Source organism: Hemiscyllium ocellatum, chromosome 9, assembly GCF_020745735.1.
Source record: "Hemiscyllium ocellatum isolate sHemOce1 chromosome 9, sHemOce1.pat.X.cur, whole genome shotgun sequence".
Lineage (NCBI taxonomy): Eukaryota > Metazoa > Chordata > Chondrichthyes > Orectolobiformes > Hemiscylliidae > Hemiscyllium > Hemiscyllium ocellatum.
Window position 1 is genome coordinate 98,690,827 of NC_083409.1, and position 25,533 is coordinate 98,716,359.

Below are 25,533 nucleotides of genomic sequence, written 5' to 3' on the forward strand. Positions count from 1 at the left end.
ATGCTTGAGGTTGCACAAGTAAGACCAGCAGTGAGCCACGAGGATCAGTGCTGGGTCCACTGTTTTTTGTCATTAATATAAATGTTTTGGGTGTGAATGTAGGAGATATGGTTCGTAAGTTTGCAGGTGACACCAAAATTGGTGGAGTAGTGGACAGCAAAGAAGGTTACCTCAATACAACAGGACTTTGATCAAATGGGCGAGTGGACCGAGGAGTGGCAGATGGAATTTAGTTTAGATAAATGTGAGGTGCTGCATTTTGGAAAGGCAAATCATGGCAGGACTTAATACTAACTCCTGGGGAAGTACACTGAACAAAGAGACCTTGGAGTGCAGCTTCATAGTTTCTAGGGTCGCAGGTAGACAGGATAGTGAAGAAGGCATTTAGTATGCTTGCCTTCATTGGTCAATGCATTGAGCAAAGGAGTTCAGAAGTCATATTGTGTGCCTCAGGGCAGGGCAATGAGGGATGGGTATAAATGCTGTCCTAGCCAGCGATGTCCACGTCCTATGAGTTGATGTTTTTTAAAAAATTCTTTTGAGTGATGTTAGACTTCAGTTTCATCGTCACTTGACTACTCTAGTTGTGTTTTGGCTAACCTCCCATTCTGCAGCATCTGTAAACGTCAGCTTATCTAAATCCCTTTAGCCTAACTCCAACATTTCTGCTCAAGCTTCCAGTATTACAATGCCTCTGATACCTCAATCCTTATCCCTCTTTTCAAAACCCCTTGTGGCATTACTGTTCCTTGTTGCTGTAATATTCCAAGTGTTCTATATCCCTACCAGTTTCTCTGCCTTCTGAGGTATTCTTTTCTCTTTCTTTCTCTCTCACTCCATCTCCATAGGACTCCTGTCTGCTTTTCGTCATCCTTTCATTATCTTTTAGAGTCGTAGAGATGTACAGCATGGACATGTACATCTTCGGCACAACTCAGCCAAGTAGACCAGATGTTCTAACCCAATCTAGTCCCACCTGCCAGCACCTGGTGCATATCCCTCCAAACTCTTCCTAGTCATATACCCATCCAGATGCCTCTTAAATGTTGCAAGTGGACTAGCCTCAACCACTTCCTCTGGTAGCTCATTCCATGCACGCACCACCCTCTGCGTGAAAAAGTTGATCCTCTCACCCTAAACCTATGCCCTCTAGTTTTGGACCCCCCCCCCCCATGCCAGGGAAAAGACTTTGTCTATTTATCCTAGCCATGCCCCTCATGATTTTGTAAACCTCTATAAGGTCACCGCTCAGCCTCCGACACTCCAGGGAAAACAGCGCTAGCCTATTCACACTCTCCCTATTGCTCAAATCCTCCAACCCTGCAACATCCTTGTAAATCTTTTCTGAACTCTTTCAAGTTTCACAACATCTTTCCGATAGGAAGGAGACCAGAATTGCATGCAATATTCCAACAGTGGCCTAGCCAATGTCCTGTACAGCCGCAACACGATCTCCCAACTCCTGTACTCAATACTCTGACCAATAAAGGAAAGCATACCAAACACCGCCTTCACTATCCTATCTACCGGCGACTTCACTTTCAAGGAGCTATGAACCTGCACTCCAAGGTCTCTTTGTTCAGCAACACTCCCGAGGACCTTACCATTAAGTGTATAAGTCCTGCTAAGATTTGCTGTCCCAAAATGCAACGCCTCACATTTGTCTAAATTAAACTCCACCTGCCACTTCTCAGTCCATTGGCCCATCTGATCAAAATCTCACTGTAATCTGAGGTAACCTTTTTCACTGTCCACTATACCTCCAATTTTGGTGTCATCTGCAAACTTGCTAACTATACCTCTTATGTTCGCATCCAAATTTATTTTGTCTCTCAATCCATTTTTTAAAATTATATCACTGAATTATTTTGGAGAATTTTGTTATTAAAATGTGCTATATAAATCCTGATTGTTACTTGTGGTGAATAGCTTGCAAACCAGTGGAAAACTCTTGGCCAACTACACCTGTTAGAAACTTGTCTGGGACTCCCTTTGACTTTTTCTGTTTCACTGCGAATATCCCTACCTTTGTGGATCCTTTCTCCAGAATGCTAACTTCTCATTCGTGATTTCATCCAAGTGATAGGTCCATTATCATTCTTATACCCAGAAGTGCTTTGAATGCTTCAACCCAAGTTAATCAATTTCTTGTACAAATTCAACCTTAATTTCCTTCATTCGTTTTTGATGACTGTTTTACTCTGCAATGATTTGTATACCTCATAATTGTGGTTTCTTTCTCTTCTAAGAGCTATATAATTTTTCCATGTGTATTTTGTACCATAGTGCTTCACAATTCCATGTCTGCTACCTTTTTTTTAATGTTTGGCATATCCATAATTTGAGATTGGAAAAAAAGTAATATTATTTTGTAACATGATCATTTATGTGAGTGCAAAATCAAACATGCAGGTTGCATAGCTGTTTAAAGCACGTTATCCATACCATTTAATACAAAACCATTCATTATCTTATCCGCTGCCTGTTCTTCCCTTTCTTCACAGATCTATATTTGTTTTAGTACTGTACATTTTAATTTTTTTCTGAAATCTATAGCGATATGATAGTTTATGTTTGTGTAACTATACATTCTAGGGTAATCTTTATCCCTAGGTGGAGGTGGGGTACTGTATTTGTGAACTTTGATTATCAGATTTAGGATTGTCTGACACATGCTCATGCCAGTGCAGCATCGCATTCGGGTAATGAAACAGTTATCTTAAATTCTTATAGAATAATCAGGTAATTTACCTTTTACATGTTCATGTTGACTATTCTAGAATAGCCATCATGATCAAAACTGAATAATTAGTTATCCATTAAGACCAAAACTAAAACAAAATTTATTCATCTCGTTGTTTATGGGACATTACAATGCATAAATTGGCTGTATTTGCCTGCAACGCAAAAGTAATTTATTATCTGCGAAGTGCTCTGTGGATGTGAAAGGCATTCTGTAAGTTCACTTTCTTTACTTTCACACTACATGTTCCAAATGTTCTTTTCAAAGTACCCTTTTTCCATTGGATTTTTAATTATTGTGTTCTTCCCCCCCCACCCCAATCTACAATATAACATAATAGTGTACAATGTTTTAGATTATAGAACAATACAGCGCAGAACAGGCCCTCCAGCCCTCAATGTTGCGCCGAACTGTGAACTAATCTAAGGCCAACCCCCACACTTTCCTGTTTTGAAGAAAACTAATAAATAATTGGCAGATATTAGTAAGTTGGGTGAGCCAGTTTCAGGCAGAAGAGTTGGTCAAACCTCAGCAGAAAACTAGGGGCAGCAGCGCATGTGGAAATCACAGGGGAAGCAGCTGGAGAGCAGGAACAACAGGGAATCACACTACAGTCCTCTGAGAGAAACTTATGACCAGCACAGGAGTCTGGGAGAACACAGCAAATCTCTGGCTGCTGTATATCTGCTTACTGTTGACAACAAGGCTCTGCATGGTTGCAGTGACAGCATATCTGTTTGCTAGCCTTCAATTCAGTTATCCTAAAGCTTTCTGCAGGCTCTGGTTTTAGAATTAATATCATAGATTCGATATGGTCAATCATCAATTTCCAGTCTGCCAGATTTCAGTTGAATTTGGATAGGGAGCCAGTAAAGTAGTTTTTTTTTGGAGAGTGTTGCTTGTTTAGGAATTTCTTTCTTCTTTGTAATAACAGTGTTGTTGGCATGTTGTGGGGAGAAATATTAAACAAGTGCCTTGAGTTCTGTGTTCAACAGTACAAGCGACCTTTATTCAGAGCTCTCACCACACGTGTGCAGAGGTGAAGATATCTGTAGGTTGGAGTCATACCTGGCACAAATGAAGATGGTTGTGGTTATTGGAGGTCAGTCATCTCCATCTGTGAAGTTACTGAGGGTATCATCCAAGGTCCAACCATCTTCAGCTGCTACTTCATAAAATCAGAAGTGGAGATGTTCACTGATGATTGCACAATCTTCAAAAATATTCACGAACACTCAAAGAAATCAATGTCCAAATGCGGCAAGACCTGGATACTGGTCAGATTTTGGACTGACAAGTGACAATTAACATTGCCTGGCACTTGTATGGCATGAATGACCATCTCCAGTAAAAGACAATCTAACCATCACTTGACTTTCAATTATATAGCCATCACCGTGGAATTACCGTTGATCAGACACTCAACTGGACCAACCATATACTATGAGTACAAGAGCAGGTCAATGGCTAGGAATCCTGCAAAGAATAATTTGTCTCTTGACACACCATAGCATGTACACCAAGTAGAAGGCACAAGTCAGGAGAGTGATGGAATACTCCCAACTTGCCTGGTTGAGTGCAGCTCCACCATTTGGAGGAACAACCCACTTGATTGGCGCCACATCATTGAAATTCAGTCCTTTCTCCATTGTTGCTCAGTAGCAGTAGTGTGTACCATCTACAAGATGCAGAAATTTACCAAGGCTCCTTAGGCAGGACCTTCCAAATCCATGACAGGCCAATAGAGAAAGGCAACAGATAAATGGGAACGCCACTGTTTACAGGACTCTCCCCACCTCTGCCCAACAAAAGCCATTCACCATCTTAACTTGGAAAAATATCTCTCCTTTTTGTGTCTCTGGGCCAAAGTCCTGGAAGCTGCTACTGCAGTCGTGCATTCTGTCTCTTCCAGGCGTATACTTTTAATCTGAGGTCCCTCCCTCCCACCAAGGAACATCTTCAATTGTGGATTCTGTCTCTGGAGAGGCAGCAGGAGCACATGGAAGGGAAGCTGTGTTTGGAAGTGCTGGAGCAACAATATGGGATAGACAGATGAATTGGAAGCAAAAATAAATTACTTCCCCAGAGTGGGAGTAGACAATTCAACTGTTTGGGCCTGCTCCACCATTTTACATGATCATGACTGATCTTATCCTGGTCTCAACTCCACTTACCTGTCTGCTCCCCATAGTCCTTTATCCACTTTTTCATCAGAAACATTTCTTTGTTCCTTGAATCTGTAGATTGGTTGGTTGATTCTGCCTCCACTGCACTCTGGGGCAATGAGTTCTACTGATTCACAACCCTCTGAAAGAAATAGTTTCTCAGTTTTGAACTTGCCTCTTCATTCTATATATCTTTGCCCTCTTGTTTGAGACTGCCCTACAAGGGGAACATCTGTTACATGCCCACCTTTTCAATCCCCTTTTATATACCTCCATCAGATCTCCCATCAGGGAATTGGAGGAAGGGTTGTTTCTAATGACCGCTGCGGAGGCTTGTCTTTTCAAACAAAATATTCACAAATGAGCAGTTCCCTTCCTAACCCTTCTAGTTAGAACAACCTTCCTCTTTCATTATAAAAGGGAGAAAATTTGAATCTTGGCATTGCCATTGATCTAGAGGAAAGAGGGAGGTCGTGATGGAAGTCAATCTACTGCAAGTCAAGTGGCTTCAGGTACACAGTAAAAGTGAGAAGAAGAAACGTGAGGAGGAGAGAGGAGAGACCAAAGGGGAACGAAGTTTCCCCTCAGCCTCTGCAGCTCCAGAGAAAACAACCTGTGTTTTTCGAGCCTATCCTTATAGCTCATATCCTCTAATCCAGGCAGCATCCTAGTAAACCTCTTCTGTAGCCTCTCCAAAGCCTCCACATACTTGCTGTAAATATGGCAATCAGAATTGAACACAATACCCTCGGTACAGCCTAATTAAAGCATTATAAAAATGATATATGACATCCTGACTCTTGGACTCAACACATCGACTAATAAAGGCAAGTATGCCATACACCGCCTTTACCATTCAATCTACTTGTGTGGGAACAGTGGACTTGAACCCCAAGATCCCTCCATATATCAGTGTTGTTCAGGATCTTACCATTAAGTGTATACTTTTCCTTAACATTTGATCTCCCAAAGTACAGCACCTGACACTTGCCCAGATTAAACGCCATCTGTCATTTCTCCACCCATATCTGCAACTGATCTCTATCCCGCTGTATTTTTTGATAACCTTCTACACTATCCACAACTCCACTGATCTTTGTGTCATCTGCAAGCTTACTAACCCATCCATCTGCATTTTCATCTTAGCCATTATCACAAACAACAGAGGTCCCAGTATGAATCCCTGCAGAGCACCACTCGTCATGGGCCTCCAGCCTGAAAAACACCCTTGCACAACTGCCCTCTGCCTTCATTGGGCTATCTAATATTGAATCCACACAACCAAGTCACTATGGATCTCGTGCATCTTAATCTTCTGGATGAGTCTACCATGAGGGACCTTGTCAAAAGCCTTACTAAAATGCATGTGGACAATATCCACTGCTCTACCCTTATTGAAATTTTTCAAGGAGGTGAGAAAGTTACTCAGTCAAGTTAGTTTTGACCTACCCCACACAAAGCCAAATGTGCGTAAGTCCTATGCTTAAGAATTATCTTCAACAGCTTCCCAACCGCTGATGTGAGACTTATTGCTCTATAGTTTCCTGGATATTCCCAATTTCTCCTCTTGAACAGAGGAACAACATTAGTTACTTGCCAGTCCTCTGAGACGTCTCCAGTGGCTAGTGTGGATACAAAGACATTGGTCGAGGTTCCAGCAATCTCCTCTCTTGCCCCTCTCGATAATTTGGGGTAGATACTATCAGGTCCTGGTGACTTATCCACCGTACTGCTCTTCAAGAGACCCAACCTGATTACTTTCTTGATCTCAAAATGCCAAAGCATATCAGCATGCTCCATACAAATCCCACTGTCCTCCATATAGAAAATAGAACAATACAGTGCAGAACAGGCCCTTTGGTCCTCGGTGTCGCGCTGACCTGTGAACTAATCTAAGTCCATCCCCCTACACTATCCCATCATCATCCATATACTTATCCAAAGACTGGTTAAATGTCCATAATGTGACTGAGTTAACTACATTGGCAGGAAGGGCATTCCACGCCCTTATGACTTGAGTAATGAACTTGCCTCTGACATCTGTCTTACATCTATCACCCCTCAGTTTGCAGCTATGTCTCTTCGTACAAGCTGATGTCAACATCTGAGGAAAAAGTCACTCACTGTCCACCCTTTCTAATCCTCTGATCATCTTCAACGCCTCTGTTAAATCCTCTCTTAGCTGCCCTATCTCCAGAGAGAACAGACCCAAGTCCCTGAGCCTTTCCTCATAAGACCTTCCCACCAGCATCTGTGGAGAGAAGGCAGAGTTAACACTTTGGGTCCAGGAACCCTTCTTCAGAACTCAAGACCACACTTCTGAAGAAGGATCATTCAACCCGAAACGTTAACTCTGCTTTGTTTCCAGCGCTGCTGCTAGATCTGCAGAATTTTTCCAGCAATTTCTGCTTTTGCTTAAGAAAAACTGCAGCTGTACACCTCAGTACAGTAATTTCTGCTAGAACGCACACTTCTGTTCTTGTGCAATCCCATGTTATCAGAAAATTGCGTAATAGCAGCACCATTTAAACTAATGGAGCCAAAATCGTGTTATAACCAATACATGTTTTAAAAGTTTGCGCTATAGAAACAGCGTCTGCAATTCATCAATCATATTATAACAAATTAGCATTCACGAAATGCATGTTACAGTAGAACGACCTGTAGCAAATCACCAACCACTTAAATCAATCTTTTATGGTTTCCCTTCAAGTCCTTTAGTAATTATGACAGCTTCAATTAAATCCCAACTTACAACTACTTTACTCATTAGGAGAGCCAGCAGAAAGTGAGAGCCAGAATTCTTCTCATTACAACACAACCCAAACTCACTTTTCTTCAGTCTTGCTCATCATTTCAAAGTTAGACATCACCTTCAGGGTAGAGAAGATCCGATTTTTTTTTCCCCTTCAGAGGGTTGAGAGACCTTTAAAACACTGTCTCAGAAGGCAGTATAAGGATGGTCACTGAATATTTTTAAGGTAGGGGTAGTTAGATCCTTGTTAAGCAGGGAACCAAGAGTAACTTGGAGTAGATGGGAATGCAGAATTCGAAACACAAATAGATTAGTCATGACCTTATTGAATGGTGCAATTGGCATGGAGGGCCAAATGGTCTACTTCTACTCCAGTTTTATATGTTCATTCACATGGTGTCGATCTGAGTTGGGAAAACTGCTTTATTACAGTTACTTAACATAAAATGGTGATTTAACAGTGCAATTTTATTATCCTCCCCACCAATAACAACCCTATAACAGAATCACTTACAAATTTAATGAAGAACATCCTAAGGTGCTTTCCAAAATGTGATCAGACAAAAATGTAAATCAAGGTAGAAGAAATATGAGATGCACAGCCACAAAAGCTTAGCTAAACAGATGGATCTTAAAACATGGCAATAATAAAACAAGGATTTAAGGAATGGACTATTTGAACAGAGATGGAGCAACATACAGTGAGCTTGTCATTATAATTATATGACACTTAAAAATTTCTAAAAGGAGACAGGAAGTTTCTGTCTTGCATACATATGAATGGGGGTGGTATGATGCTGTAGATATCAACAAGACATGGCTGCAAAGGAATCAGTTGAGAACTAAATAACCACAGATACACGTCCTATGGAAAGGACAGGCAGATGGGCAGAGGCGGGGAAGGATTGCCTTGTTAGTAAGAAATTAAATTAAATCAGTAGTAAGAAGTGACAGAGTTGGAAGGTGTAGAATCTGTGTGGGTAAGAGTTGAGGAGCAGCAAAGGAACAAAGACCCTGATGGGAGTTATGTACAGGCCTCCGAGCAGTAGTGAGAATGTAGAGAAGAAAATAAATCAGGAGATAGAAATGGGCAGGTCAGAAAGGCACTTGTTACAGTAATCATGGGAGGGCTTCAATATGCAGATTGACTAAGAAAATCAGGTTGGTAGCAGGTCTCAAAGAAAAAAAAATTGTGAAATGCCCACAAGATGATTTTTTTTTTGGAGCAGCTTGTGGTAGAGCCTAGTAGGGAGCAGGCAATTCTGAATTTGGCGATGAGTACTGAGGTAGATGTCATTAAGGCACTGAAGGTAAAGGAATCCCTAGGGGGCAGTGACCAGAATTCACCCTGCAGTTTTAGGGAGAGAAGCTGGAATCAGATGTAACGGTATTACAACAGAATAAAGGTAACTACAAAAACCTGAGGGAGGACCTGGTGAGAGTTGATTGGAAGGGGAGCCAGCAAGGAAGATGGTGGAGCAGCAATAGCAGGTATTTCGGGGGATAATTCTGGAGGCAGAGCAGAAATTCATCCCAAGGAAGAAAGAACATTGTAAGGAGAGGATGAGGCAGCCATGGCTGACAAGGGAAGTCAGGGACAGCATCAACTCAAGAGAAAAACCATTCAATGTGGAGATTAGTGGGAAGCTAGAGGATTGGGAAACCTTTAAAAGCCAGCAGATGTTAATTTAAAAAGCAATAATCTTTCGCCTGAATGAATACCAGTGCAAAGTACTCGTTTAGGATCTTGCCAACTCCTCTGTCTCCAAGCACAAGTTCCCTCCTTTATTCATGAGTGATCCTACCTCCTCCCTACTTTATCATCATGTTTTTAATGTATGTACAGAGCACCTTGGGTTTCTCTCTAACCCTTTTTTTGAGATTAGATTAGATGACTTGGTGTGGAAACAAGCCCTTCGGCCCAACAAATCCACACTGACCCTCCGAAGAGCAACCTACCCAAACCTATCCCCCTACATTTACCCCTTCACCCAACACTACAGGCAATTTAGCACGGCCAATTCACCTAACCTGCACATCTTTAGACCGTGGGAGGAAACCGGAGCACCCTGAGGAAACCTACGCAGACTCGGGGAGAAGGTGCAAACTCCACCCAGATAGTTGCCCGAGGCGGGATCTGGACCCGGGTTATAAAGGTCATTTCATGGGCCCTTCTTGCTCTCCTAATTCCCTGCTTGAGTTCTTTATTGCTTTCTTTATATTCCTCCGGGACCTTGTCCAAGTTTAGCTTCCTAAACTTTACGAATGCGTTTTTCCTTGAACTAAATTCACAACCACCCTTATTATCCAAGAGTCCCTCATCATGCCATCCCTGTCCTTCCTTTTTACTGGAACATGACAGTCCCAACTTTGATCAATAAGTTTGTAAACAACTTCCACATGTCAAATGTGGACTTGCCCAATAACAGCTTCCCCCAATTAACACTTTCTAGCTTCTGCCTAATGCTGACTTAATTCATCCTGCCCCCAATTTAGTACCTTCCCACAAGGTCCTGACTTATCCTTATTCATAGTTATCTTAAAACTTCAAGGTGACACTGAAAACTAAAAAATAGCTCCCATAAATTGAAAAGTAGCCCTTGGGGGAATCTAAAAGAGCACTTGAAAAATGATTAATTTGAGCCTTACTGTAGACACTAAGAGTCATAGAAACTTTGGTCCAACTCGTCCATATTGACCAGGTATCCAAAATTAATCTCGTCCCCTTTTGCCAGCATTTGGCCCATACCTCTTTCAACTCTTATTTGTATACCCATCCCGATGCTTTATAAATGTTCTAATTGTACCAGCTGCCTCCAATTCCTTTGGCAGCTCATTTCATACACGCACTACCCTCTGCATGAAACATTTGCCCCTTAGGCCCTTTTTAAACTTGCCCCTCTCACCTTAAACCTATGCCCTCTATTTTTGGATTCCCCTACCCTGGGAAAAAGACTTCATGCCCTTAATGATGTTATAAGGATTATAAAAGCATCCCTCAGCCTCTGACACTCCAGGGAAAAACACCCCAGCTATTCAGCCTCTCCCTATAACTCAAACCTCCCCTCCCCAAAGTCCGGGTAACATCCTTGTAAATCTTTTCTGAATCCTTTCAAGTTCAACAACAACTTCTCAATAGCGATGAGAGCAGAATGGAATGCAATATTTCAAAAGTGACCTAACCAATGTCCTCTAGAGCCACAACATGATATCACAACCTCTATACTCAAATCACTGACCAATAAAGACAAGCATACCAAATGCCACCTTCATTACTTTCGAAGAAACTACAAACATGTACCCCAAGATCTGTTTGATCAGCAATGCTCCCCCGAACCTGACCATTAAGTGTATAAGTCCTGCCCTGATTTTGCCTTTCCAAAATGCAGTACCCCACCCCTTAATTAAAATTAAACTCCCATCTGCCACTCCTCACTCCATCAGCCTATCTAATTAAGATCTCTCTGTATTCTAAGATAACTTTGTTCACAGTCCATAGCGCCATCAATTTTGGTGTCACCTGCAAACCTATTAACCATTCCTCTTACATTCTCATCCAAATAATTTATATAAATGACAAAAAGCAGAGGATCCAACGTCAATCTTTATGGCACTCCACTGGTCACAGTCCTCCACTCTGAAAAGCAACATTCTATTGCCACCCCTCTGTCACCTACCTTCCAGCCAATTTTGTATCCAAATGGCTAGCTCTTCCTGAATTTCATGTGATCCCTTGAGACATCTTAGAGCTAAACTACTGCATTAAGATGCTGTGCATTGACCATGGATATTACACAGTTCTGTCAATACAGAAGATCTTACCTTGGAGGTTTACTTAGAGGTTTGAGTAAAATGAACAGTCTTGTAAGTTCTTCGTTTGTGACCTTAGAGTGATACAGCACAGAAGCAGACCTTTTGGTCCGACTTGTCCATGCCAACCAGGTTTCCCATACTAAATTAGTCCCATTTGTCTGTTTTTGGCCCACATTCATCCAAACCTTTCCTATCCATGTGCCTGTCCAAATGTTTTTAAAATGTTATAACTACCTGCATCTACCACTTCCTTCGGCAGTTCATTCCACATACGAACCACCCTCTGTGAAAATGTTGCCCTTCAAGTCCCTTTTAAATCTTTCTCCTCTCACCTTAAAGTTATTCCCTCTAGTTTTGAACCGCCCTGCCCTATGGAAAAGACAAAGAACAAAAGAAATTACAGCACAGAAACAGGCCCTTTGGCCTTCCAAGCTTGTAAAATCCAGATCCCCTAACTAAACCTGTCGCCCATTTTCCTGGATCTGTATCGTTCTGCTCCCTGCCCATTCACGTATCTGTCTAGATACATCTTAAATGATGCTCTCATGCCAGTCTCTACCACCTCTGCTAGCAACAGGTTCCAGGCACCCACCACCATTTGCATAAAGAATTTTCCACGCATAGGACCTTTGCAATTCACTTTACCTATGCCCCTCGTGATTTTATGAGCCTCTATAAAGTCATCCCTCTGCCTCCTACATTCCCACGTTAAGAGTCCTAACCTTATAACTCATACCTGATGAAGGGCTCCTGCCTGAAACGTCGAGTTGCCTGACCTGCTGTGCTTTTCCAGCAGCACTCTAATCTCCCGCATTCTAACTCATACCCTGCAGTCCTGGTAACATCTTTGTAAATCTTTTCTGCACTCTTTCCAGTTTAATAATATCCTTCCTAGAGCAGGGTGAGCAGAACTATGCTCGTCACCAGCATCCTGTAGAGCTGTAACATGATATCACAACTCCTATATTCAGTGCTTTGACCAAAAGCATGCCCAAAGGCCACCTTCACTACCCTGTCTACCTATGACGCCACTTTCAAGGACAATGCACCTGAACCCCTCGATCTCTCTGTTCAACATCACTTTCCAAGGCCCTACCAATAACTGTTATATCCTGCCTTTGTTCATCTTACCAAAATGCAATACCTCTCATTTATCTAAATAAACTACCATCTGCCTAGTTGATCAAGATTCTGTTGCAAATGTGTTGCTGGTCAAAGCACAGCAGGTTAGGCAGCATCTCAGGAATAGAGAATTCGACGTTTCGAGCATAAGCCCTTCATCAGGAATAAGAGAGAGAGAGCCAAGCCGGCTGAGATAAAAGGTAGGGAGGAGGGACTAGGGGGAGGGGCGATGGAGGTGGGATAGGTGGAAGGAGGTCAAGGTGTGGGTGATAGGCCGGAGTGGGGTGGGGGCGGAGAGGTCAGGAAGAGGATTGCAGGTTAGGAGGGCGGTGCTGAGTTGAGGGAACCGACTGAGACAAGGTGGGGGGAGGGGAAATGAGGAAGCTGGAGAAATCTGAATTCATACCTTGTGGTTGGAGGGTTCCCAGGCGGAAGATGAGGCGCTCCTCCTCCAGCCGTCGTGTAGTTGTGTTCTGCCGGTGGAGGAGTCCAAGGACCTGCATGTCCTCGGTGGAGTGGGAGGGGGAGTTAAAGTGTTGAGCCACGGGGTGATTGGGTTGGTTGGTTCGGGCGGCCCAGAGGTGTTCTCTGAAGCGTTCCGCAAGTAAGCGGCCTGTCTCACCAATATAGAGGAGGCCACATCGGGTGCAGCGGATGCAATAGATGATGTGTGTGGAGGTACAGGTGAACTTGTGGCGGATATGGAAGGATCCCTTGGGGCCTTGGAGGGAAGTGAGTGTGGAGGTGTGGGCGCAAGAGTTAAAGTGTTGAGCCACGGGGTGATTGGGTTGGTTGGTTCGGGCGGCCCAGAGGTGTTCTCTGAAGCGTTCCGCAAGTAAGCGGCCTGTCTCACCAATATAGAGGAGGCCACATCTGTTGTACTGTTAAATAACCTTCTTCATTTCCCCAATCTCTGTGTCATCCGCAAACCTACTAACCATGCTTCCTATATCCTCATCCAAGTTGTTTATATAAATGACAAACAATAGTAGACCCAACACCGATCTCTGTGGAACACTGCTGGTCAGGGCCCTCCCAGTTGTTGGCATCCTTCAGTTCTTTGTGGACAAATACCATTTTTAGACAAAAACTTTGAACTGCAAGATTGTAATCCATTGTGGCATTATTTGGATATAATGAGCAACATCCGAGGTCCTAAATGGCAAATGTTTATTCGATTGTAAATCATGTCAGATGCCATATTTGTGTGCTGTTAGTGTATGTATACTTAAGGTCCATCTCAAGTGTTCAGAGTGTGCAAATCATGATGTTAGTCAGCACATAATTCTTATTTGACGCCAATAATGGCATATTGTAGTTCAGAGATCTACCTAACACTGTCTCTTCATGGTTTCTGGCATTTATTGCCTATCCCTAATTACCCAGTGGGTCAAACACATGTCAGTCTGGAGTCATATGTCGTCCAGATCAGGTAAGAATGGCAGTTTCCTTCCCTAAAGGATGTTACTGAACTAGATGGATTTTTCTAACAATTGACTGTGTTTTCATAGTCATTATTAGACTTTTAATTCCAAATATTTATTGAATTTGAATTCCACCATTTGCTCTGGCGAGATTTGAACCCCTATCCCCAGAACTTTATGTGGGTCTCTGGATTAGTGGTCCAGCAATAATGCCACTAGGCCATTGCAACTACCTACATGGCATATTTTCATGATGTGCCAGTTCTAGATCACAGTCAGTTAAGGATTGACTCCTATCTCTGCTCCAACCATAAGCACCACACCTTTAAGAAATGCAGTCTTGGTTTAAGTGGTACAAGCTAGTTTTTCTTTTTCAACGTTAGACTCTCTACTGAGAAATGTACCCAAACAACTATGAAATTAGATGTGTTTGCATGCTATAATTGTGGCGAGGAGCAGGCAGTACAAAACTGACATCAGAAGCAGTGGGTGTAGTTTAACTGGACATTGTGATTCTCATGGTCCATTTGAGTTGTGTTATCTTACCAGTGTTGATTCTCTCAACCTTCAGTATTCCAGGTGCATATTGCCTCTAATATGTGCCTTTCTGAATTTTAGTTGAAAAGTTTGTCTATTCCTTTTTCTGATTGAAAGCTTGTTCTGTGGCTCTTCTATGCTCTCCATGGATGATCCTGCTCTTTTTCCTTCACCTTTTTCTGAAACAAAAATCTAAACTGAGATACCTGCCTTTATTTCACTTTCAAGGATATCTTGTTCTGAACAAAGAGGTCTGTGCCTGCTTTGACTTCTGTTTTCGGAAGAAACTTCACAGAAAGGAAATTTCTTTTAGAATCCCTTGTTCTTTCACTTAACGTTTACTACCAGTCTTTCTTCACTCCTTTTAGTTTTCCTGTTGTCCTTGTTTGCCTCCCTCATTGCTGCTTATATTATGGTTTTCTTTAATTATCCTTCTTCAGTCAAAAATTCAGTGATCCAGCAGTAGAAGAATTCAGTTTAATCTTTTCTCATCTTGTAATTAATTGAAGAGTCTTCCAACTTAGCATATTTGCCTGATTATCTAGTTCAGCTTGAGGCAGTTTGTTTTTGCTGTGCATAGATGGGACCCATTCTTCACCTCATTGGCTCTTTGAGACACCAGCTGCAATGTACTGTTCATAGTCATGTCAGTTTGATAATTTATGCTTTACAAATATCATGCTGTTATTTTGGTGAAGACTGGTGGAAAGAGAAGCAGGAAGAAAGAAATACTAGCTTCAGGGACCACAATGTCTGAATTAATCCTCAGTTTCAGTCTGAGCCATGCATACATGAAAATCCAAATTAAATTGTTACAAAGACTTTTCTGATAGTTAATTGTACTTTGTTTCCACAATGCCTTGGTGTTTTTCAGAGAATTAGAATAGGAGGTTGGAGCATTTTTCAGAACAATTATAGATTTAATGATCACCGGATAAGATGAGCATTTGTGCCTTATTATCATGTAGCTTCCTAATAACTTTTTTCATTTTTGAACTAAAAGTTGTTTTGTCATGAATGCAACTCAATGAAGATTGCAGTGTGCAGCTTAATCTGAATATTTTTAAACATATTTAAAATTTGAATCCTGATGATTTGCCAATTATCTGCTATATTGACTTGTTGAAAGTTCATGTATTTACATTTATTGTCTTTAGTCTTGATTATATTTTGTACATGAATTTCATTGTTCTAATTCAAAAATTTAGATCTGTTGTTAGTCTAGAAAATGGTCTCTCAATAAACAATATTGATTTAAAATACAAGAATATTCCGTCATAAATGATGGTTAGAGAACAAAAAGTGGGCAGCATAGTACTGATGACAGAAAGGTTGTACTTAATCTGTATTACTAAATGACCCAGGAAGCTTGCTCAAAGGGATTACAGAATAATTATGTTAATATGCAATTATCACCTCATTTTTTCTGCAGTAACCTCAAGATGTAGTGCAATATGGGTGTTATAGCAAGTGCTGATAGTTTGCAAAAATACTGACATTTGAGATTTCTAAAGGAAAGTCAATAAGGATAACTTCATTTTGATCCCTTGTCATAATGAAAGAAAATGCCTGATTCTTTATGTACATGTTTTGCTTTCGAGCACAATTTTTGTACTATTATATTTATAGCTTTCAAGGAAGGCTCTATATGCAGTATTAAAAGGAATTTGGAAAACTGGCATTTTTTAAAACCAGGATAAAATTGCACAATATAATATTTACAATGTTCATGGGATTGTGACAAAACAACAGCTTTTAAATCTTGAGGATTAAAAAAAAATTTCTATTAGAAACTCCATTCTGAAGTACAATGCTTATCTTTGGAGTTATTTTTTGTACAGTGTCCTGTGTTGTAATGACTTGCACTACAATAATAGATGAAAATTGTTTTGTTAATTTTGTGAATTTTGCTGGACCTCCAAAATTTTATCTGATGTTTTATTTTTAAGCATTGATTTATTAGCCCATAAGACTGTGAAGATAAAGGATTTGGATGTGCTGTCTCTAATAAACTTGTAGAGAGGGATCTTAATCTAATACTTCTAATAATGAGAACTGCAATTTGAGTCCATTCGTGATATTATGAGGGTTTGCTATCCTGCTGTTCAGTGGGTACCATTGAAGTTTGCTTTAAATGGGAAGCGTCTGTTCTTTCTTTGAACCCCTAACACCAGAACAGATGGGTAGAATATGGAGCACGGAAGGTTTTACCTCTGAGGTGGTAACAGTGAAGCCACCACTCATTAACACTGAATTTACCACTTCGTTAGCAACGTCGCTTCCTGTTGTGAAAAGCTAGTACAGGTACAGCATATTAAATTAACTGAGCATACATTTGGCTATGGATCTTGGACACCAGAGTCACTTGAAATTAAAGCTTTCACCATTTCTGAGTGTTGCAGCTGGTTTTAAATGCTTGTTATTTTTTTCTGTTTGATTACAAATTAAATGAGAGCTTTTGGAAGGAAGGATGTGTTATAAAACTCCCAGTGCTCACTGTCACAGCAATTAATTTTACAGCACTTGTTCTGTACAGGTTGCTCATATTGATTAAAATCAGTTAAGGTAAATGAGACAAACATTATAGCATTTCCAGGCTTGTTTTCCTATTCATTGACATTTTCAGTCGTGATTCTTAGCACCTGTTTGTACGTGCCCACCCCTTAGCTTCTGCTGCGTATTTAACACACAGACTCATGCTGGGAACTGTTTTAGCACCATTTTAGAGTGATAACATTGAATATGATCTCATTGGAAGTGTATTTTGTTCCCATGGAAATTGGTCAATTTTAGCAGCAGCTGAGAGTTTTGAAGGGGAAACAGGAAGGTTGTAACTAAAATGTGTGGAATCTTGATTCTTCACACATAATTAAAGTTCCCAGTATTTGAGAAAGACAGCAGGAATCGTTTTTCTTCAGCAACAGACAAGATGTAGATGTAATAGATGTTGAAACCACTAATCTCCTGGTTGATGAAGCAGTAGCACCTTAAATTCAAAATTGTTTAAGGTTTTTACAATCATTTCAGTCATGCAGTTAATCTAATGGAACGATATTGTAAATATAATAAAATTAACTGTTTTAAGTATTCCATTGAGCTGTGTTTGAATAATATAATTGTGTGTGTTCTGGAGATTTTGAATAGTAATTTGAAAACCATGGAGCTCTAAAGGTTAAATTTGTTTCGTAACTTGCCTCACTTTTATTTCATTTCTGGACATATGGGATTCATGAAAATAGAAATCTAGATAGAAATTTCTTCATGTCATTGCTTATCATTTTTTAACAATTCAATTATGGTTACTCCTTTTAGATTCATATAGAAATACTAAATTGGAATTTAATAAAATTTAATCAGCTCTTATAGTATTTTAGTTGACATTTAAATTTATGGTGTGGATTTGTGTACCAAGTAAAGCCAAAGCCTTTAGGCTGTACATTTTGTCTTGGAACTCTGCATTGTTAATGTTTTATTGTATCCTTCTATAAAGAGCTTGCCTTGAGTCTCTACAATTCTGTAACTTTATAACCTGTCTGTAAGGCTATTGTTTTATTGCTAATAAACTGATAGCTTTATTGTTCTACACCAGAATTGCCATACTAATTTCCAATGATCATTGAATTTCAAGAGAATCGTTGTTATGAATATTAATAGTTAAAAGATTGGGTTTATATTGTCTTTTTGGTAGTAACTTGTTTCTCTTTCTGACTTGCAGGATGAGCATAATTGGAGGCTCTGAATCTAAGCTGAATAATGCTGATAATGGGAAGACCCATATTAATTCCCTTGGTGCTAAAGGAGAATTTGAAGATGAGAAAAAGATCTCATCAACCACTGTTACTTCCAGTATACCTCAAACCTTAAGTGGGAATCAAATGTCAGTTCCAAAAAGCAATACTTTAAGCTTGTCTAAACATCTGTCCAGGGATAGTCCTGTAAAAGCCTTAAGTGGAGCCCAGCAGACTACATTTATACAAAGCGGTGCTCCTACTGTTTCAAATGCAAAACTTACCTTGCCTATAGGAACTGCTGTGAGGGACCCAGTTCTACAACTCTCTACAACTAAATCTTCCATTGCAAAACAGCCTGATGTTTCTTTAAGTATTTCTCAATCCCTGTGCCAGTCAGTTGCAGCTTCTAGCTCATCATCTCGCTTTGTTCAATCCGTTCAGGTTCCGAAATTGTCTGGTACTTCAACTAAAGTTCAGACCTTAGCACCAGCCCCAGTTCTGTTACTGGTTCCCAATTTAGTGCCTTTCCAGGGCCAAGTTAATACACAACCTAAAATGCTGAGTTCTTTGCCAATAGTGGATCACAAATCTATAGCCCAGTCAAATGGTGCTTCTACAAGCCAGCTGTTGTATGGTGCAGAAAATGAAAATACAAAAGATAATAGAGGACAGATAAAGGGTAAAAGAAGTTTAAGTTCTTCTGAAATTCATGGAGGTGAATCAGAAACTTTAAATGATGGCTTAAACTGGGACCCTGAAAAAGAGTTCATGCAGTTTTTGCTAACTAAAGAAAAGGATGATGATCGGATTGTTCAAATTGATAGAAGTTCCCAAGTCCAACCAAATTTACCCTTTGGAAGAAAAAGAAAACGAAAAATGGACATTGTTCAGATGGTAGATTTCTCTGAATTAGAAAACACAGATGCACACCTAACACCGAAAAACTCTGCTGGTACTCTAGAGGGGATGGAAAATACTAAAGTTTCCATTGTCAAACCAAAATACTTGCCTGCAAAAAAGAATCTTGTTGGTGAGACTGGATCAAATCTTCCCAAAGAAACAGTAGAAGCAATTAAACAGTTGATCTTTAGTGATTATAAGCTTCCAGTCAAAAACTTAGAAACAGCTCGAACAAGTGCACCTACAACAACTTATGTCGAAGAAGCTTCACCATTTGTTTCAACAGTTTTTCCACCAGGCAGTGCTATACAGATAGATGATATACAAACTGGATCTGAATCACCATCAGATGATGATACTGAGGCAGAACCATCATTTTACCCCTGCACAAAATGCAATGTGAATTTTAGAGAGAAAAAACATTTGCAAAGGCACATGATTTATCATTTAGAAGGACACAGTAAAACAAATCTGCCGAGACCATATATATGTAAAGAATGTGGAATTGCATTTCGTGACCGTGCACCACTCCAAAAGCACAGGAGCCTTCATCAAGAAAAAAGAGAGAGGTTGATGGAGGAGATCCGTGAGCTCCGCACATTTCAGGATGAAGGCCGGAATGCAAAATTGCAGTGTCCGCAGTGTATATTTGGAACAAACTGTCCTAAAACATTTGTGCAGCACGCTAAGACACATGAAAAGGACAAAAGGTACTATTGCTGTGATAAGTGCAACTTCATGGCAGCATCAATGGATGAACTTGAAGGTCATCAAATTTATATTCATGATGCAGTCATTAACAAATCCAGCCAAAAACCTTTGAAAGGTGTATCGTTAGAAAATTTATTAAATCACTGTAAGTCAGGAGGTGTATATGTGTGCAGCAAATGTCCTTTTACCACACCAGCTAGGAGTATTTTCAAAAAGCATGTAAAATACTTGCATCAGCGACTTTACCACGTTCAGCATAAAAGTGAACACGGAGCAAAGGTACCTGGCTTCAGCTCACAACCATTTGATTTGGTGAGGAGCAATAAGGCTATATCACAACAGTCTGAATACCTAAGCGATTTTGTCATGAGACGAAACATAAAAAGGGATTTCGAAGCACCTGAAGCATTGGGGAATTCCTCTGCACTGTACAGCAAAGTCTGTGATTTTGCTGGTACACAGAAGCCATGCTATATAACCACAAAAGAGATGCATCACTCGCCTGGTTCTGTGCTGGATTATAGTAAATCTTCAACAAAGATTGTGACAGGATTAAGTATTGGTAACAAAAAGAGTAGCTTTCTACAACAGGAGCATGTTAGAAAGCAGGAAGAAATTGATGTCAAAAGGAGCAATGGAGGTCTGTCGTTGAAGGATCATATTATTGGTGATCAGATGTATGAGAAATCGAAAAATGATATTGATATAGTAAAAGACTTGAGTCCTGCATCTACATTTATTGAAACAAAGCACACAGATGGGGAATGTAGCTTCAACTTTCACAGCAATGATGATGGAATATCAGAAGAAACAGAACATGTAGATGGTGGAGCTATTTCAGTTAGAAATTCTGTTAAGGATGTCATGGTTAGTGTCTCTGTAGGAAATGATATTTTAGATCAGTATCCAGATGTGTTTCACAAAGCACCTGTTGTGGTTTTAAATAAACTTGAGCCATGTGTAAATGCATCAGAATGTGATGGTGAAGAAAACTTACCTGAAAGTGATATTATTGAAACTAGTAACTGCATGGATGGTGCTACAGCAGTCACTATTGCAGAAAATAATTTTGATATTGGTGATAAACAAACTCATTATTTCAGTACTGAAGTTCAGATAATTGACGAAAATGGCATTGATGATTTTGATACTTATGATGAGAGTGACGACGATGATGATTTCGATGATTTTGATACTAGCATTCACGATTATGGCAACAATGACTATGGTAACCAAAGTCTTTACTCTACAGAATATCAAGATCCTTCCCATGACCATTTTGTTAATGAAGATTTTCATTTTAATAGTGATGCTAGGTGTATAGATGTTATGGATCCAGTCCTTTATCAACGTGATGCTCCACTTAATATAACCTACAATTGGACTGATTTTCATACTGAGAAACGACCATGCCCCTACTGTCCAGCTGTGTTTGACACTGGTGTTGGTTTGTCAAATCATGTGCGAGGACATCTTTATAGAGTTGGCTTAACTTACGATGCTCGGCACCTGGTTCCACCAGAGCAAATAGCATCCAGTGACAAGAGGCGGCGTATCAAAAAAAATGATGCTCCTGTTAGGAGAATAAAGAAGGGTAAGCTTAATTTATTTCTGTAAAATCCATAGGAATTGAATTTTTATATTATGAATTTTTGACTAAAAAGTGCAAAGTATTTCAGATAAATGTGCAATCTTAAGAAAGCAAATAGATAGTAATTGCTTGTAAATCAGAATAAAACATAAAACACAAAACAATTAAATCATTTTGAACCTATGAAGATCTGATGTCAAGAGATAGAGAGAAACAGCAGTTAAATAAATAGAGGAACCTCGATTATCTGAACGAGATGGGCAGGCACAATATCATTTGGATAATTGTTTAATCGGTTAATTGATTCAATGCCTCTCCTCTGGGGGGTTGGCGTTTTCTGAAGTTTCCCATTGTCAAGGATGGTGGATCCTCGGATATCAGTTAAAATGATAATGCTGAAATAGTTGAAACAAACTTCAACCAAAGCTACCAAGTGAATCATCCATTTCAGCATCCTCCAGAGGACTCCACACCATAGAACATAGAAAAGTACAGCACAGAAAAGGCCCTTTAGCCCACAATATTGTGCCGAGGATTAATCCTAATCTAAAATAAAATAACCTAATCTATGCATCCCTTGATTCACTGCTGTCCATGTGCATGTCCAGCAGTCGCTTAAATGTCCCTAATGACTCTGCTTCCACCACCACCACCACTGGCAATGCGTTCCATGCATTCACAACTCTGTGTAAAGAATCTACCTCTGAAGTCTCCTCTTTACTTCCTCCTAACATCTTAAAACTATGATCCCTTATGCCAGTCAGTTCTGCCTTGGGGAAATGTCTCTGGCTATCAACTTTATCCACGCCTGTCATTACCTTGTACCGGCCCGACCTGCTCCCTGATCATTCTCTTATTCCTCACATATGAGTAAAATGGTTTTGGGTTCTCACTATTCCTTCCCACCAAGCCTTTTTTGTGCCCCCTCTTGGCTGTCCTCAGTACATTTCTGAGCTCTTTTCTAGCAAGCCTGTAATCCTGTAAAGCTGTGCTACACCCCTGCTTCCTCCACCTAGACCCCTGCTGCCTTCTTCCTTTTGACGAGAAGCTCCTCTGTTCTCGTCATCCAAGGCTCCTTAATCTTACCCCTCCTTGCCTGTCTCAGAGGAACAAATTTATGTATCACTCACAACGACTGCTCCTTAAACAGTCTCTGCATGTCTGTTGTGCCCTTTCTGTGGAACAATTGCTCCCAATTTATACTTCCTAACCCCTGTCTGATAGTGTCATAATTTCATTTTCCCCAATTAAATATCTTCCCATGGTAACCACTCCTTTCCCTCGCCATGGTTTTGGTAAATGTGAGGCAGTTGTGGTCACTGTCACCAAAGTGCTGTCCCATGCAAGATCTGACACCTGTCCTGGATCACTGCCAAGCACCAAATCCAAAATGGCCTCTCTCCTCGTCGCCCTGTCTACATAATGAGTAAGGAAACCCTCCTGAACACACCTGACAAAAACTGCTCCATCCACACTATCTGCATTAAGAGGTTCCAGCTCGTATTGGGAAAGTTGAAGTCACCCATAACACCAATCCTGCTACATCTGCATTTCTCCAAATTCTGCCAGCCTGAGTTCTTCGATCTCACACAATCCAATTCAATCCATGTGATACCAAGAAATGGTGAAAGTACTGAACACTGCAAAGCCTATGGGCACCAGCAGCATTTTGGCAAGAGTGCTGAAGACAAATGCTTTAAACTTGTCATGTCCCTAGCTAAGCTGTTACAGTTCAGTGGCAATACTAGATCCACCTGATAACGTGAAAAATAGTCCAATTACATCCTGTACATCATAAGCCAGACAAATCTAAACTAACCAATTTCAGCCTCATTATTCTTCTCTTAATTTTCTGTAAAGTGATGGAAGGAGTCATCAGCAATGCTATCAGGTAGCACTTGCTTCACAATAATCTGTTTGCTGATGTTCCCTTTAGGGTATGCCAAGACCTCATTGTAGTGTGGGTTCAAACCTAGATAAAGGAGTTGAATTTTAGAGGTGAGATAAGATTGATTGCCCTTGAAGGCCATATTTGAAGCATTTGCAAAACAAAGAAATTGTGGGAAAGCTGATTGGAGTCATGCATAGCACAGAAAGTTGGTTATGATTGTTGGAGATCAGTCATCCCAGGTCCAGGCCTTCTCCACAGAAATTTCTCGGATCTAGATCCAACCATTTTTAGCTGTTTCATCAATGACCTTTCCTCCATCACAAGGTCAGAAGTGGGAGTAATATTTAGCACCATTTGTGGTTCCTCAGCTGGAGCAGTCAGTGTGGAAATTCCACCAGACCTTGGGCTGAGGAGCAGCAAATGACATTGATTTACACTTGCAAGACATAAATGATCATTTGCAACAAGAGGAAATCTAACCATCATTCTTAACATTCGATGCCATTAACATTGCTCAGTACCCCACTATCAACATCATGGGGGTTAACATTGACCAGAAACTGAACTGGCCTAACCAAATAAACACTATGGCTGCAAATCCAGGTCACAGGCTAGGAATTCTGCAGCTTGATCCCGAGGCATTTACATTACCTACAAGGCAGGAATGTGATGGAGCACTTCCCAATTACTCGATTGGGTGGAGCTCCAACAAGCTTTTCTTCATTCAGGTCAAAAGCCCATCGATTATCACTTTTATTGACGTTTGCTCCCTCCAGCACTGATACACAGTGGCAGTGTGAACCATCTACAAGATCCACTGCAGAAATTTACCAAAACTATGCTGAGATTTCTGATCCATAACCACTACTCTCTCAAAAAGATAAAGGCACCAGATAAGTGGAAATGCCACCACCTGCAAGTTCTCAAACAAATCATTCAATGTCCTCACTTGGAAATATTGTCACTTTTTCAGTGCTACTAGGTCAGCATTCTGAAATTCCTTTTTTAATGGCATTTTGGATGCGCATGGACCAAATAGACTGCAATGGTTCAAGCTGGAAACTCACCACCCCTCTAGGACGACTTGTAATTAGCTCTAAACATTGGCCCAGCCAGAGAAACCCACATCCCATGAATGAATAAATTCCTTTTGAAATTATAACAGCAATAAACAATGGATAACATTCATGTTCTACCTTTCAGTTACTTAGGTCTATGACCAGTGGTGATTCATTCTGATATGTAGCAAGCCAGAATTGTCCTGTAATTATAAAAATCCAACTTACAACCTGTAATTCCATCCGACGTTGGAAAAGTGGGGATCCTTGGAACATGGCAAATTTTATGAACAAGGACAGACCTTCTGAAGTTTTACAATTGTGTCCCTTTCAGGAATCATTCTTTTCAGAAATTTCTCTTGAGTCTACATCAGTGACTTTCTGTCGTAATATTTGTACCACATTGTACACTCCAAATTTTGTTCCACCTTTTGTGGTCCTAACTTCAGCTGCCAAGTCCCTTAATTTCTGGAATTCTTTCCTTTAAATCCAGTTTCAGTTTAGATGGAGAAAAGATTTGTAAAGATCATTCATAGATATTGCCCATGAAAGGATCTATTGGCTGGATGACAGCCTTGCTGCCCTAATGCATGACTTGGCAACAATAGCCTACACAAAAAATCTCCTTATGAATGTTGCAGAAAGTTGATTCCCCAAGTACTTGTTGAGAAACAGTTGAGAAGATATCTTTGACCTGTGATGACAACTAACAAAACCCTTTCCAGGCAAGGTCCTTATCTTGCTGGAGTGACTTCAATTGCAGACCTTTTAAAACACTTTTTTTAAACCGATGACAACATTGTTTCCTCTATCAACGTCATTATCAGTTCTCCTTATGCAAGCAGATTTTTTGGGAGCTTTTGGAATGGTTTAATTCATTTGAATGCACGTGTGGGCTAAGAGTGGAGTATGCACACCAGGTGCAAGCCTGAGGAATAGTACAGTTATGTTTTAGTGTTGCCAGTGTATTCATTTAAGAGGAAGTACTCTGAGCCATCCCTGCCATCTGTAAAAAAGGAATTTGCACAAATGAGATGTTTATGTCTCATTTGTGTATGGTATTCTTGTGTTTTCATGTAGCTGAAACTTCAA

At 40.4% G+C, this 25,533-nt stretch overlaps 1 protein-coding gene across 7 annotated transcripts in view; it reads left to right on the forward strand.

Annotated features, from left to right (window-relative positions):
- The window catches only part of znf644b (zinc finger protein 644b), a 170,970-nt gene that overhangs the window by 130,764 nt on the left and 14,673 nt on the right, over positions 1–25,533 (forward strand). For all 7 annotated transcript variants that reach the window (XM_060830606.1, XM_060830603.1, XM_060830610.1 and 4 more), the window contains one exon: positions 18,275–21,495. In XM_060830606.1, coding sequence (XP_060686589.1) covers positions 18,275–21,495 — 3,221 coding nt within the window. The remainder of the gene's footprint in view (positions 1–18,274; positions 21,496–25,533) is intronic.